At 35.4% G+C, this 17,030-nt stretch overlaps 1 protein-coding gene across 6 annotated transcripts in view; it reads left to right on the forward strand.

The window, feature by feature from the left end:
* The window catches only part of STAG2 (stromal antigen 2), a 137,329-nt gene extending 121,235 nt beyond the window's left edge, over positions 1–16,094 (forward strand). For 3 of the 6 annotated variants that reach the window (XM_012001503.1, XM_012001505.1, XM_012001504.1), the window contains 6 exons: positions 903–1,126; positions 4,521–4,710; positions 4,800–4,910; positions 7,834–7,960; positions 9,204–9,281; positions 14,168–16,094. In XM_012001503.1, the coding sequence (XP_011856893.1) occupies positions 903–1,126; positions 4,521–4,710; positions 4,800–4,910; positions 7,834–7,960; positions 9,204–9,281; positions 14,168–14,191 (754 nt within the window). In that variant the 3' untranslated portion in view covers positions 14,192–16,094. The remainder of the gene's footprint in view (positions 1–902; positions 1,127–4,520; positions 4,711–4,799; positions 4,911–7,833; positions 7,961–9,203; positions 9,282–14,167) is intronic. The other 3 variants (XM_012001507.1, XM_012001508.1, XM_012001506.1) reach the window with 1 other exon arrangement.
* The last annotated feature ends 936 nt before the right edge of the window (positions 16,095–17,030 follow it).

Consider the following 17,030-nt stretch of genomic DNA (forward strand, 5'->3'; position numbering starts at 1 on the left):
GTGGTGTGCACCTGTAATCCAAGCTACTCAGGAGGCTGAGGCAGGAGAATCGCTTGAACCTGGGAGATGGAGTTGCAGTGAGCCGAAACGGCACCACTGCACTCCAGCCTCGATAACAGAGTGAGACTATGTCTCAAAAAAAAAAAAAAGAAAAAAGAAAAAAGAAAAATGCATACTGAACAGCTAACAAAGCAGTATGCTTCGTAACTGATGTCTCCTGTTCTCTTTAATGCTGTTCACACTAGTAAATCTGAATTGATAGAAATCAGTCATTACAATGACAGCAAATATTTTAGTTGCACTTTACAGTTAATTGACAAATAATTGTCTTTATTTGAAGCATAATTTAGCCTTATTGAACTCTTGGTGTCAGAGCCTTGGACTTGAATCATGGTTATGCTGCCTCTACTCATTTTTATTACTGTGGGATTACTTCTTAATTTTTATTATCCTTTCTTTCATCACCTGTAAAATTGGGAAAACATTCTCCTCATAGAATTGTAAGAATAGTTAAGGAACCTGAGGAAAAAAAATACCTAGCACATAGTCGTCACATGAACGTTAGTTGAATTTTGATTGCAAAATTACATATAAGCCTTGAGATACTTGGATCCAGGGGTAGATTTATGATTTCCACCAGGCTGAAACTTTTTTGCAGGTAGGAATCATATCATATCCATCTTTGTATCTATTCATAGTGCCTGGGATGTAATAGGTACTCAGCAAATGTTAAACTGAATGCTCTGAATTATTTCATTTGATGTGAAAATCTTGGCAGAGACAACATTGTTCATTAGGCTGAGTTTGAGTAGTGAAGTAATATGCCCATGCTCACACAACTAGGAGTTAATGTAACCTGCAGATTTCTGTATTGAAGCTAACAGTTTCGATTTCTTTTCAAGGTATGTTTACTTGGAAAAGTTCATGACCTTTCAGATGTCACTCCGAAGAGAGGATGTGTGGCTTCCACTGATGTCTTACCGAAATTCTTTGCTAGCTGGTGGTGATGATGACACCATGTCAGTCATTAGTGGAATCAGCAGCCGGGGGTCGACTGTGCGGAGTAAAAAATCAAAACCATCTACAGGAAAACGGAAAGTGGTTGAAGGCATGCAGCTTTCACTCAGTAAGGATATGATTTTTTTTCTTTATATTTATCCCTCATATTTACCAACTGAATAGTCATTAAGGTTCACCTTATTTTTTATTTGAGATGTGTTCAGTAATAGCTTACAAAATGTGTTCGTTATGTGTAAATGTGCTGTTGTAAGCATTTTAGATACATAAACTCAGTTCTCACAACGTTTTGGGTACATCTTCATTTTTCAGATGACAGTACTTGGCACAGAAAGGTTAAGTAACATACTCATGTCACACAGTTAGTAAGTAGGAGAGCCATGCAGTTTCACTCTAGAGTGCCTGCTTTTTAAAATCTGTGCCACACTGTATGCATAGGGAAATGGACTCAGTATTATGGAGCTAGTTATTACCCAAGAGATCAGATCATCTAGTTAAAGTGGAACAACAGATTTAGAGAGGTTGCAACTTCTGAATTTCTATGAAGAGGCCATTAATCATGAAGAACTTCATAGAAATAGAGTGCTATCATATTAGAGGTAGGAATGCATTATGGTGCTTGAAACTCTTAGACTCCTAGCACTCCAGAGTTGGTTCAAAATGGGCCTGGGGACTTTTTTTCTTAGGAATTATTAAACAAATTAGCTTAGCTGTCAACATTTGTCCCAGTTATTATTGTTGAATAGCAAACTACCTCAAAACTTAAGACATAGCCAGGACCATGGTGTCTGGTACCTCAGCTAGGAAGGCTCAAAGGCTGGTGGCTGAAATCATACGGAGGCATCTTCACTTACATATCTGATGCTGGCTGTCACTTGGGACCTCAGCTGTACTATCTGCCAGGACACCTACCTGTGACTTCTCCATGTCAGCATATCACTAGGCTCCAAGAGCAAGTGTCCCAAAAGACCAGAAGTGGAAGCTGCCAATTTCTTAAGGCCTGGGCCCAAAAACTGGCATAGTGTAATTTCTGCCATATTCTATTTGCCAAGCAATCACAGAGATTCTAGGGGAGAGGACATAATTCTCCACCTCTTAATGTGAGAAATGTCAAAGAATTTTGGGGCCATATTTTTAAATTGCCATATAACTCATCAGCTTTCATTTATCATCAAGTGCTTAGTGTTTAAAACTTGATTGTCCTATGAATTTTAGTATCTTTTGTCCAGTAGTATAAAGGCATAACCTTACATTTCTAACTTGTACAATTTTACACTGGTTAGTTATATAGTCCCAACATCATAGTTAATAGGGAAATCTCTTTTATTAACCTGGACCAGTTAAAGTAGTTAGGGCCCATGGTTTATAAGTTAAAAGAAACTTTTCTGTTTTTTAAAAACAATGTTATCAAATTAAAAGATGATGTTTTCTCATATCACTAAATTTTTGAAAGTTTTTATCATTTGAGCTAGTTGTTAATAGTTATAGGTGTGTGCTGGGCCATCAAATCTCTCTCTTTTTTAGACCTCATGGAAACACATGAATGGGTATTCATATTACAGAAATCTCTCTCTCTCTTTTTTTTTTTTAAAGACCTCATGGAAACAGATATGAATTGGTATTTATATTACATTTTACAAATAGATTATTAAACCAGATACTTCAGTTTTTACAGGAAGAGTCAATGCTCTCATTCAGGTTTTTGGGGAGAACCATAGAAATTGAGGCGTTAATAAGTTAAGGAAGTTTGAATACTGATAAGTTTGCCAAGTCAATGCAGTTTTGAAGACAATATTGGAGCCTGAATGCAGTAGAACTTAAAGGCTGATATAATTATATTGCAAAATGTGGAGTTTATGTTTAATCTATTATTAGAGTATTAGCTATTCATGCATTTTCTTTCCACTCTTATCCCTTAAAACCTTACACACATTTGCAAATATGCATAATCTTTTTTATATTTTTGATGGAGTTTTACTCTTGTTGCCCAGGCTGGAGTGCAATGGTGTGATGTTGGCTCACCGCAACCTCCCCCTCGCTTGATCAAGTGATTCTCCTGCCTTAGCCTCCCAAGTAGCTGAGATTACAGGCGCCTGCCACTGCGCCTAATTTTTGTATTTTTAGTAGAGATGGGGTTTCACCATCTTTGCCAGGCTCAAACTCCTGACCTTATGATCCACCTGTCTCAGCCTCCCAAAGTGCTGGGATTACAGGCGTGAGCCACTACACCTGGCCTCATATGTATAATCTTCTAATGAAATAGTTTTCTTCTAAATTCACAACCACAAAGTGCTATTAATTTTTTTCTCCCAAGTCAGTGATTTTAAAAATTACTATTAATTCAGTAACAGTTGTACACAAATTTGACTAATTATGGCAACATTTACAGACATTTGAAAAAAGTAGCTTTTGCAGGTGTGAAACCTTTTTTCTTTTTAGTCCAGTGCTTAATATTCATATAGATTTGTGGCCCCCTTGCAGTTGCTCTTACTACCTGCTCAGTGGTCTGCATCCAATAGATTGGGAACCAGTCTCCTATTACTTCCATCCCTGTTACCATGTCTCACTCATCTAGGCCACACAATTAGCCTCCTAACTGGTCTGTTTGTTCACCAGTATTCTGTTTTTAAGTTTACTCCCCACACTGCCACCACATTGACTAAAACATGTAACTCACCAAATTACTTCCCTGCCTTAAAACCTTCAACAGCAGTTCCTTGTTACATTAGCAGAGCTCACAAGATTTTCCACAATTTGATTCCTGCTTCTTTATCTAGCCTTGTCTTTTACTACTCTTTCAATCTTTGTGCCCCAGGAGTAGCAAACTGTTAGTTTTGAACCATACGAAATTGCCCTTTTTGTAGGTCAAATATCAGCAGATTAATAGGGTTCAGTCGACTGGGTGCAATGTCTCACACTTGTAATCCCAGCACTTTAGGAGGCCAAGGCAGGCAGATCACTTGAGGCCAGGAATTCAAGACCAACCTGGCCAACATGGTGAAACCCTGTCTGTACTAAAAATACAAAAATTAGCCAGACATGGTAACACATTCCTGTAATCTCAGCTACTTGGGAGGCTGAGGCAGGGGAATTGCTTGAACCCAGGAGGTGGAGGTTGCGGTGAGCCGAGAATTGCCTTAGTTCTTGCTTTATGTTCTTCTCCCTGCCTAGAATAAAAAGCCTTCCTAGCCCAGCTGATACCTACTCTAGTTAGAAGTTGCTTCTGGATAGTTGGCTCTGACCCCTTTCACTGCCCCCATTCCCCTTATGCTTCCCTCTCTCCTTGCATTTGCCACATTGTATTTTAATTGCCTAGTTGTTCTGTGTCTACAACTAGACTCTAAGGCCAGGTCAGGGACTGCCCCTTACATAGGTTTGTGTCCCCCTATTCCTATGACTTGCATGTGGAGAGCAACAGATGTTTATTGACCTGAACAGGTTGTATTAGACACCTGAATAGTCAAAATTAGTGACTAAACCTCGTCGTTAATTTTCTTTTCCAGCTGAAGAAAGTAGTAGTAGTGATAGTATGTGGTTAAGCAGAGAACAAACACTGCACACCCCTGTTATGATGCAGACACCACAACTCACCTCCACTATTATGAGAGAGCCCAAAAGATTACGGCCTGAGGATAGCTTCATGAGTGTTTATCCAATGCAGACTGAACATCATCAAACACCTCTTGATTATAAGTAAGTACATTTGATCATTTTCTGTACTATAACTTTATTAATTACATAGAAAAAGTTAAGTTAAAAGAAGAATAAAATTCTCCTTGAAGCACGCAGGTAACATGGATGTTAGCTCAAAGACAACAAGAGGAAGCAAGGCAACAGCAGGAGAGAGCAGCAATGAGCTATGTTAAACTGCGAACTAATCTTCAGCATGCCATGTAAGTGAGAGTGCCTTATTGTCTGAGTCTAGGAAGTTCACTAATTCATTTTAACATTTTAATGTGTGCCTTATCTAAAAATTTCAGCAAACTCTCTAGAGTAACTTGAGCTGAAATAATCAAGGAACTAAAAATTGGTCTTTCCAACAGAAAAACAAAATATTTTAATTAAAATACTACCCAGTTAGCCAAAGGACCAATCTTAGGTTGATCTGTTGGAAAAGTTTAAATATCAATCCTTGTTTATTTTGGTACACAGCATTAAAAATACAGTTCTGTTACATCCTAATTGATTTTCCCAACTTAGTTCAGGCCCTCATCTCTCACCTGAACTATTATATTAGCTTTCTAACTGGTTTTCTTCCCTCAAATCTCCCATTTATCTTCTCACCAAACCTCTCCCTTCACCCCCCACTCCATCATTCACACTACCATCAAGAATTACTATTCTAGAATAAAAATCTTACCATGTAACTCTTACTTAAAACCTTTCTGTGACTCCCCATTGCCTGCTGGATAAACTCCAAACTTCCTTAGCTCATGGCATGCAAGATGTTTCAAAATATGGCCCATGGCCCCTGCCACATTTTAGTATGATTTCGTATTCCCTGGCAGCTGGTAAAATCATCATAAAAGAACAAGCTCAGGTGTCACTTTAACTGAAGCTTTGGTCATCTATGCTTCCATAACACTATGTATATCCATATTTCTTATAGCACTTGCCACGTTGTACTGTAAATATTTGTTTATGAGTTTGTCCCGTTTGTCTAGACTGTGAGCTCCTCAAGGGCAGGGACCACATTCATTGCCTGTCAGTGCTTGACACATAAAAGGTGCTAAGTAAATGTTCATTGAATTGAATAAATGTTCAATGCTAAAAAAAATTGAAGTTTATCTTTTAAATACTTTGCTTTTACTGGATTATGTATGATAACTTTATAAATCTTTATAAAATCTTCATTAGCTTTGGCTCTAAAATAAATGGCAGACAAGCAGTCTTTAGATAATTTTTTTTAAATGTCTTGATTAGTATACAGGGAAAAGTGTGATGATTATGATTAAGTTTTTGAGTTTGAAAGCATTGTATTTATAATGTGCTATATGTTTTACTGATAGTAGTTGCTACCCTCTTCTTTTTTTAATTCATATTTTGTTCTGTTTTGTTGGTTTTTAGATGTTAACAATTTTACCTGTTTTTCTTACAAAATGATCATTTACTATGAGTGGTGGCCTGCATAAATTCACTTTAGTTATTATAAGTTCTTATTTTATGCTGGATCCTACAACTAATTTCTTGGCTTCCAACTTGTCACTGGTCCATATATTCCAGAATTCTGCCATGCAATCATTTGGTCTGTATCTCTCCCCATAAAACATTATACCAGTTCCTAAGATCCTATATAATAGCATGTTACTACTGAGTACCATTTTAATTCCCAATTATAGTTAACCGCCCCCCGCCTCCCCCTCCCTCCCCACCGGCAACTACAAGAAATTATCTCAGTTAAATAACTATTACCAGAGGATTCTTTGGTGATTGTACCATAAGTCATCTATTGCGTGGGACTCTAAAGCATTTTCATCTTACAATGATTTTTCTATAATGGTATCTGCCCTATAAATAAAAATACTTCCAAATTATCTTATTTTTCATAGCTCGTATCACATGTATCTTCCTTGTATTTCAAACAAAATGCAGAACAGCTTTCTGATTTTCTGTCACATGGTTCATACAGCACGTATATTCCCTTCACGGTTGCCTCCACAAAATACAGTAAAATTGTCTTTCTACCTAGAATTGTTAGGAAATAAGGACCATTATAAACATATTTGTCCAGGTAACATGGATCAGACATCATACCTTGTTATCTTTATATCTTTTAAGAACCAGCATAGTATTGTGTAAATTGTAAGCATTCGGTAAATAATTGCTGGGGTTTTGGCAACTTTCTTGACTATGGGGGTGTCTTTGGATGAGAAAAGAAGGTAATGTTGGCCAAATTGGGGAAAAACAAGTCCTACTTAGTCTCACAATTATGTTGGCTACTTTATGCTGATCTGGGCTACTTTGTGAACTTAATGTATTCCCCATAATTATGTAATAACATATATAACTCTTGGTCTTAGTTTTTCATTTTAAATTTCTATATATGTCTTAGTTTGAGTTTCATAGGGCACACGAATCTAAGTTTCAGCGTGAGTGTTCCTCATTTCTTCCTGAGGCAGAATTAATCCCTTATTTTAGTATGTCCTTATAACATTTGATGCATAGTTTTCTTGTAATTTTTATCACATTTTGTCATAATTAATTGTTTATCTCTGTTTGCCATAGTAGACTGTAAGCTCCTTGAGGGCAGGAATCATGTCTTAGTCTTATTCATCTTTTTTTTTTTTTTTTTTTTTTAAACATCCATAGGACACAGTAGAAGCCTGTCACATAGTGGGCATTGTGTGAGTGAGTGTGCACATGCCTGGTACACATTAGGTACTGAATGAATGAGGGAGTGATGGGTAAAAGTAGCATTATATATTGATGAAAATATGTGTATTCTGAAAATGTCATTTCTTTGGTCTCTGTTTTATGTTTGTTTATTAATTTGTACCCTGCCTACTTTCAAAAAGGATTTGAGGTATCTTGTATATTCCCATGTGGGAAATTCTCATTGAATCTTGTATATGGCATATCAGAACTATAAAGCTAAATGTACTGAAGTAATGTAGAATAAACATAACTCCTTAGCATTTTTAGACAAGTGAACATTGGGTTTTGACATCATTGATGACATAATGCCTAATCATTCTCCCTGACCTTTAATTCCATCATTTTCCATTATACTTGAATATAGAGAGCCACATACTGCTGCCTATATATTAATAGTCATGACGTGAGTTCAGATCTTGACTTTGTTTTATATTTCTCTAGTCGGCGTGGCACAAGCCTAATGGAAGATGATGAAGAGCCAATTGTTGAAGATGTTATGATGTCCTCAGAAGGGAGGATTGAGGATCTTAATGAGGGAATGGATTTTGACACCATGGATATAGATTTGGTAAGAAACTTCATGATTTCTGTAAGATTTTCAATTTAGATCTTTTGAAAATTATGTTGGATATTTATTAGAGTAGAGAAATACTTACCAAGAGAAATAAGTTTTGCAAAAATATTAAATAAAATAGTTGCCAGGGGTTTTAGATATATGGGAAGGGATTTAGAAGAGAGTAAGGTTGGTGAAGGTGATAGATCCTAGATTAAGATGATAAAAATTGTCTGTTTGCTTCTGAGATTAATTTAGGAATTATATAGGTTTAAAGGGTATATTTTGATTAATACTAATTTGACTATGAAAGTCAACTGTTACTTAATTATGCATTAAACATGAGTATAAAAGTATACCATTATCAAAACAATGTATTAATACTACTTGTTGAGACAAATTCAATATCAGCTAATGAAGTAAAATTATTTAAACTTGAAGGAAGTTAAATACAGGAAGGAGTGTATTCTTTATTAATAATTAAATATGTGATTAGGGTTGATCATACACAAAATGGTTTTACATATTTCATTTTGCTACATGTCTCATTCAACTTTGTGAAGTAAGTTGAGAGGATTGAGAATATTGAAACTTATTCTCTCCAAAGAGGCAGAACTAGCAAACAGTAAAGTTGATACTTCTAAGTCAAGTCTTATGATTCTTTTTAGTATATTGTGTATTCTTCTTAAAGAAATAATTAAATTTTTAGAATGGTATAAAGGTGCCTCAAAAGGAAAACGGATTTGAGAGAATGATTTTTAAAGTAAAATGAAAAATGAGTTTTCCGGTTTTTGTCTCTCAGGATAATTTTCCATGAGTTTTTTATTTTTTATTTTATTTTTTTATTTTGAGACGTAGTCTCACTCTGTCACCCAGACCGGAGTGCAGTGGCGCGATCTCAGCTCACTGCAAGCTCCACCTCCTGGGTTCATGCTGTTCTCCTGCCTCAGCCTCCTGAGTAGCTGGGACTACAGGCGCCCAATTTTTTGTATTTTTAGTAGAGACGGGGTTTCACCGTGTTAGCCAGGATGGTCTCGATCTCCTGACCTCGTGATCCGCCCGCCTTGGCCTCCCAAAGTGCTGGGATTACAGGCATGAGCCACCGGGCCCGGCCAATCATTTTCCATGAGTTTTTAAAATACTGTGTCAGATACACTTGCAATCACATAGGCCATGTGAACACTTAACTTGGATATTTTCAGTTACTATCTGGTTTGTAGATATAGCTAATGTCAACTTATTTCCTTTTTTCCTTTAGCCACCATCAAAGAACAGACGAGAGAGAACAGAACTGAAGCCTGATTTCTTTGATCCAGCTTCAATTATGGATGAATCAGTAGGTTTAATTTAAATGTACCCCAGGATTGCAAAATCAAAAGTATAGGCAGTCTCTCAGTTTGAGGTTGAAAACCTGGGGTAGCATACTGAGAATAGATGAAAACAGTTGGACGTGAGAAAAAGAGGCAGGCAGGCAGGATTTCAGTGGGAGGGGAAGAGAGTGATGCAATAGTGGTGACAGATTAGAAAAGTACTTTTGAATCCTGGCTGACTGGGACTTGAATATTAAGGAATTTGGACTGTTCTTCCAGGTTTGTACTGTTCTTCAATGGGTTGCCCATTGAAGGATTTTTAAATAAGGTAATGTCATGATGAGAATTGTGTTTCAGAAAGATTTCCTTGACATTTATGGATGGGACAGGGTGAATGAGGGGCGTAATATAAAGGCATGGTGAAAAATAATGAGAACTTGAACAAAGGCTTTGATAATGAAGAGAAGGTTATTGAGCTGTCTAGGATGAGAGTCAGTTACCACTCCCACCATCCTTAATTGGTTATTATTGGGCTTTGTCAGTTCTTTTTCTTAAATACCTCTTATATCAGTCCCCTGTGCCATATTCTTCTTGACAGTGCCTTGATTCGGGTCCTCCTCAGTTTTCACATGGGCTGTTGCAAAGCCTTTAAGCTGATATTGCAGTCCCCCTGCTCCTTTATACCTCTTGTGGGGTCATATTTCTAAAAATGCAGATGTGATATTCTCACTTACCATTCTTTTATTGATTTTTTTCCCCCATTGCCATTAGGAAGAAAATTCTAGCTCCTCAGCCTAGCAAACAAAGCCTTTTATGATCTGGTTCCCTTGCCACCTTAACCTTGGCCTTTTCCTTACATGTATTCTATGCTCTAGCCATATCAAATCTTGTAGTTCCTCTCAGATACACTATGCTCTTTCCTGACTCCATAACTTTGTATAAGCTTTTTTTCTGCCAGAAATTCCCCTTTATTTTTCCTCCTAGTAAAGTCTTTATTTGATACTAATTCTGACATTACCTGTGGAATTTTTGCTGACTTCCAGATTTTTTTTTCTCTTCTTCCTTAACTCCTTGTACACACTTTATTGTAATAATTACCAGACTTGCATAGTGAGATAGGATATTACATGCCCTGGTCCTTCACTAGATTGAAATCCCTGAGGCAGTGATGATGTTATTCATTTTTAGTTCTGCCCAGCACAGTAGATATTTAGTTTTGTCAAATGAATAAATTTGACATCTCCCTTTTTAGTATCTACCCATTTTATGTTCCTCGTTCCTCACAGCTACTGCCTCAAGTGATGGTTATACCATCCTCTAAGGCCTCCCTTCTATGTCCAATTTCTACCATTCCCTCCTTGCCCTCTCCTACCTCATAATCTGCTTTCAGATAGCTTTTAGAACTATTTTGACAAACTAATTCACACTAACATGTTTATTAATAAGGCCAAGGGGCTGGGCTCAGTGGCTCATGCCTGTAATCCCAACACTTTGGGAGGCCAAGGTGGGAGGATTGTTTGAGCCCAAGAGCTTGAGACTAGCTTGGTCAACACAGTGAGGCCCCATCTTTACAAAAACTAAAAAACAATCAGCTGGGCATGGTGATGCGTACCTGCGGTCCCAGCTACTCAGGAGCGCGAGATGGGAGGATCGCTTGAGCCCAGGAGGTTGAGGCTGCAGTGAGTTGTGTTTACGATACTGCACTCCAGCCTGGGTGACAGAGCCGAGACCCTGTCTCAAAAAAAAAAAAAAAAAAAAAAAAAAAAAAAAAAAGTAGAATCTGCTTCGATTGGTCTTATGTGTGGCCTTAAGATTCTGCATTGCTAACATGCTGTCGGTGCTTCAGGTCTGCAAACCATACTTTGAGTAGCAAGACTTTATAGTACCTAAGTGACCTATCCCACTCATAAGTCTGAAGTTTATGGTTTTCTTGATAATTAATCTAACAGTGTATATCATCTTAGTTTGTTAAACATGAAAGTAGTGATTATGATGAGGGGTAAAGGAATATTTTCAAGCAGGTGTGATGAAATGCATTTATTCAACAATTTATTACATCAGAAGTTGGTGCTGAAGTGAATAAGACACTCTCCCTGTCCTTAAGGAATTCATATTCTAGTGCACCTTGACTATCACTTTGAAATGGAAAGTATGGAAGGTAGTAGCTGAGAGCTTGGGTGACAGACACTATGCTAGGTATGATTTATTTTGATCTTCTCAGCAACCTTGTGAGAAAGGTAATGGGAATTTCCACTTTCATGCTGTAGTAAGCTGAGACTGAAGAAGTGGTTTAGTGACTTTGCTCAGTTATACGGTTAGCAAGTGTCCAAGTAGTAATTTGATGCCAGTTCCTTTTGATTTAATAATCTCCTGCTGTCTCTACTGTCGTGCTTCCCAAAACTAAAATCCCCATTTGGATGAAACACCAACAGAAGTAATTAAGAAATTGAAATGGTTAACTATGATCAAAATTAATATGGGCAGTTAGGATCACCATTTTTTAATGTATTTGTCTAATGTCAGGAGAACTTTTAACATTTGTTTTCTTAGTTACATACTAGATTTGCAAACAGGTGTTCTTCAGATTACTAAAATAATGAAACAGCAGTATTAACTGTGTATCTATTTTTGACATTTAACATTTAGAGAAAAGTAGGGTCCTAATAGTCATTTTTTATTTATAGTGATTTTATAGCGTTCTCATGTACATTGAATGTTACAGCTGAGAGGCTTTTATTTATTCTTAATTTGATAATAGTTTAGCTGCTTCTGCTACTAAAATTAGGAAGATGAGCACTTGTACTTACAACTGTAGTTTTATAGCATTACCACATGATGGCAGCAGTCACATAACTGAATGCTCAATAATCTTTAAAGGCTTAGGTTTCTTTAGAAGGCTTTGACAATGTAATTTTTTTTTAAAGTTAATAGTTTATTTTTAAAATATACACTAAACTATACTCCATACTGTCCCAACCATAACTTAAGAAATGGAATAATGGAAAATTTTAAATGTAAAGTTCTGTTTGCCTTTATACAATACCCCACATCTGTTCTTACTGAAGCCCGTAATAACGGGATCATCAAAACAGTAGCAAAATTGGGATTTAAATTCTTTAATGTCCAGTTCTAAGAAGTGGTAATATAAACACTCTGAACCTATCATTTTGTGTTGCATATACATAAAATTCTAGATTTATGGTATAGCTGGTTTTATATTTGGACACAAAATTGGTTTATAACGTTTTGATAACAGTCGTTTTCTGCCAGAATTGCCAAAATATACTGAAGTTTGGTATTTGTACTTCTAAAAATATGTTAAAGTATTTATTAATGTTAACATCAGAAATAGGCAGAGTTTGTGTTGGCACAGAAAAGAGTGTCACTACTCTCATTCCCCTGTGTTGAGATTCTCTTATTAGAATTATTTATAGTATAAAATTGGTAAAGAAGGGCTCCATGTAATGGAACTAATTTAATGTTCTAGTAGGAGAATCTAGTTATAACCTAGTCTGTACAAAACAAAAAGAATCTCAGGGGTTTGGGTGCTTTCTATAGTCAGGCACTCTGTTTGTAAAGAACTTGAGTTCATCTTCATCCCATACTCTATACTAAATTGCTAATTAAGATTTTATACTTTCATTCATCATCAGACCTTTCCCTACCGAGATTCATAGACTGTTATGGCAAGAATTGGCCTTTAAACATTATCTAGGTCTCTTTGGTGGAAACGTTCTAACCACCCAAACTCTTGTCTTTAACAAAAAAAGGAGAACCCTGAAGCATGCGGGAAGGGGAGAGGACAAGGGATTAGTAGTGTGGTAGTTATTGTGAATGGACAGGTAAGAAACTGGGTGCACGAGTCCTCTTTGTTTTCATTACTTGGGATTCCAAACACTACTTGATAATTCATTATAAAGAGGCTGCAATCAGATACTTGTTTCTGGGTCTGAAAATACACAGTTTCTTCAGCTTATGTTTATACATGAGTTCTATGACTTTTGTTCATAGAACTTATGAGAGATTTAACTTGTAAGTAAGAGCTCTTTGTAATATTTCAGCTCATTACATCTGGCTTTGATACCAGTTCTTACTAGCTCATTATAGTATTCTAAAATATTACTTAATGGGCATAAGTGCTAGAATTTTAATTGAACAACCTAACTTTTAGTATATATACTAACAGTCACATGCTATTCTTGTTTAATGAACAAGGGAGAGTTGCTCCATTCATCATCTGCTTTTACTTTTAGAGAAGTAATTATTAGATTTTACCTAACATTCCTTTCTCAGCTGGAGTATATAGAAAGCATCAATATAAGTCATTTTGCCCTGATTTTACCTTACCTTTTTGATTTCTTAAAATTTGTAGTTCTGTTCTATTCACTTTGGCCATATTTTCTAAAGAAAGCTTCCTGCTTTCTACATACTTGAATTGTTCTTAGATTGTTTTTGGTCTGCATTTTCAAATGCCTTTTTGAAAAACTGTATCCACTTCCAGCACAAATAGTCAAGTTTGCAAGACTTTCTTAACCTCTTTCCAAGGAACCTGTGCCAGAAATATATGTGAAGAAGCACATTCATTTATTCATTCAACAAATACCTATGTTGAGTGCCTATGTTTAGGGCATTATCTAGACATCAGGGGTATATATAAACATAATTAATCCAAGGTTCCTACTTTAATTATATTTGTGAGGTAAGTAGCATCTTGATTAGTCCTGATGTTATTTCATTGTATATCATGGTCGATTTAATTTTAGAATTATACATCTGAAGAGAGAGAAGTTTTCAAAGTGGTTTTATTAGCATGTTATTTAACATAATAAAGCATTAATGTAATGTTTACAGATATATTTAAATAAATGAATGACTTTTAACGAGATTTTCTCCCCCCTCTCTCTCTCATTAGGTTCTTGGAGTGTCAATGTTTTAATACCAGTACACAATTAAATCTGTGGTGAAGTCATTTTCTAAGTGGAAGAGGAAATTTTAAAGTGTGGTAGATACAGTGAAATTCTGTACAGATTTTTCTCTAAGGAGAATATGACATGCTTATGCTTACCAAGATCAAGTGCATTGAGGGGCAGTTTTGTTTGCCTGAATAAAAGTAAAGGACAAGTAAACAATTTGATGATAAGCTACAGTTTTTCTTAGAAAGTAAATATTTTATTTATGCGCTGTTAGTTGGCTTTTGAATCAATTATTTCATGCTTTTTTTTAAAAAAAGAAAAAAAACAAAATAACAATCTGAAGAGGCATTTGGTACAGATACGAATTCTCTTACATTTATTTACTGGTTGTACTAAATAATGATGACCTCTGCTGGATTTTTGTTTACATCCAGAAAACAATGTTAAGGATGTATTTATTCCCCTACCCTGAAGAAAGTGTAGGATAGAATTGTTTTTAGCATTCTAAATTTAAATGCTTAAAACATCAATCAACAAAACTTTGTTTTAAATATTGTAATTGTGGAGAAAAGTAAACTTATAAGCAGAACTTTTACAATTTTTTCATCTAAAAGTATTTTAAGATATTTTTAAAATCCAAGAGCTTCTCTATACTTTTCAGAAATATCCAGATGCAGTGAACTGCCAGAAGGTAACCAGTCTCAAACATGCTTATCCCATTATCAACCCTGAAAGTTTGCTTGTCCTTTAAGATAAAAATGTAATGTTGTGATATTCCTTCCAGTAGTGCCACTGTATTTTGTCTCCAAATAAAAGAAGCTTATTGTAGTATGTTTGCAGAAAAATTCTAAACAAAAATTATACAGCTTATTAGAGTGTGGGAATAGGGATCTAAATTTTAAATAAAATTATATATATATATAAATTGGTGCTGATTTTATAATTGCGCAGTTTGTTTAGTTTTTTCTTACTTTTAAATTCCAACTTAAAATTATGAGGTTTCAGAAATATATTGAAAGTTTAACAATGTTTAAAAATAGAAAAGCATGAGTGTTCATGCTTTAAAATGATTTTTAAATTTGTATTTTATATTGTTTTATCTATCTGTCTTTGCAAGCAGTCTTCAGGTTAAAGATACTTCTAACAGGTTACAGTACATTTCCGCTGTATGTAAATTAGATGGGATAATAGAATTCATAACCCATAATATTCTTTGAAAGCTAAGCTTTAAACTTCATTTTATGTCCTTTCACAAATAAATTAGTTTAAAACAGAAAGTGGCTACTTGCCATTTTGACATCAACTCATTTTGCGAGGCTTAGGCAGCTAGACATCGTTTAAAACAAAATATTAACTTATATTACATGTGTATCTATCTTTTGTCAGTCGTCTCTCAGTTCTTGAGGTATATTATTTTAATCATTCCATGCCTTAATATGCTTGCAATACAAGAATATCTTCAGATGGGTGAATACCAAAAGGCTTTCAGTTTTTAGTCAGAAATCAAGCATTGGGCTGTGGTAGCCAAAAACCATAGGTTAGCTAAAAAGATCATGATACAATTATTTTATTAAGTCATGGTTAATAACAAATGAATCCAGACTTGTCTAACAGATTTTCCATCAACAAATATTGTTATGTGCAAAAGTATTGCCTATGTTGTTTTACACACCACTGCATTAACTAGAACTGCTGAGAGGACTGTATATATGATTTTAAACCTAAGTTGATTTTTTTTCTCACTCTTGAAAGGAGTACTTCTTTGTGAAAGCAGTTCTTACAGCTTTGTTTTCAACCAGCTAAAAATGTTTTATATATTACTCTAACCTGTTGTCCTCCACATTCTATTGTCCTAATTGTACTGTTTTCTGATTTGTATTTATGTCTTGAGACAGTAACTTTTTGAATAAAAATAAACCTACAGTATGTTGTATGTTTTCTCTTGTACTCAGAGGGGGAGGGTGACTATAAATGGTTTGCAAATTATATCTATTATCACATCTTTTCATGTGTTTGGGGAATAATTTATAGAGAATGCCATCAGTTTATATTTTTAATAAATCATATGTATTTACAATGAAACCAAATCCCTAATTGGGTTATTACTTTAAAATAGGAATCTGTAACCATTATTGCTTTAATTTTCATCTGGTATAGGTTAAACACATTTACAAATGTTTCCATTGTTTATACAGGGTACATTTGAGTGCTTTCTGTGTGCTAGGCATGTGTTAAGAGATCTCTCCTTCATAGATCCATTGGGGAAAACAAAATAATAAACTTGTAATAAGTGCTAGGAAGGAAACAGGCAGGATATGCTGAGGTAGAGAATGAGAGAGAGAGAGAAAGACAGAAACCTGTCTTAAATAAGGGGCTCATGGCATGGAGGTAAAACCAACATTTGAAAAAGAATTTACTAATTGAATTCATATTGAAAACTCATCAAAGAAAGTGTTAACAAGATTTGCATTGTACTGTTTAAGAGGTTCATGTCAGTGTAACACTAGCACATTGTTCATTTGGGCTAGTTTGTATATCATATTAGAATTGTCTTCTATCATTAGTGATTCAGAACTGAACGTATAAAATGATAGCTAAAACAGCTGGGTGCTGTTTTAAGCAGTTTATGTGTAATAACTCATTAAGCTTCATGACGAGTTGATGATGCTGTTATTCCCCCACCAATTTTTTTTTTTTTTTTTTTTTTTTTAACAAATCAGAAGGAGGTGAGAATGAGGTACAAAGAAATTTAAATACCTTAGACCAGGGGTACCAGAACTTGGCCTGTTAGGCACTGGGCTGCACAGCAGGAGGTGAGTGGTAGCCTAGTGAGCAAGCATTAATCACCTGAGCTCTGCCTAC

Source organism: Mandrillus leucophaeus, unplaced genomic scaffold (assembly GCF_000951045.1).
Source record: "Mandrillus leucophaeus isolate KB7577 unplaced genomic scaffold, Mleu.le_1.0 Scaffold661, whole genome shotgun sequence".
NCBI classification, from domain to species: domain Eukaryota; kingdom Metazoa; phylum Chordata; class Mammalia; order Primates; family Cercopithecidae; genus Mandrillus; species Mandrillus leucophaeus.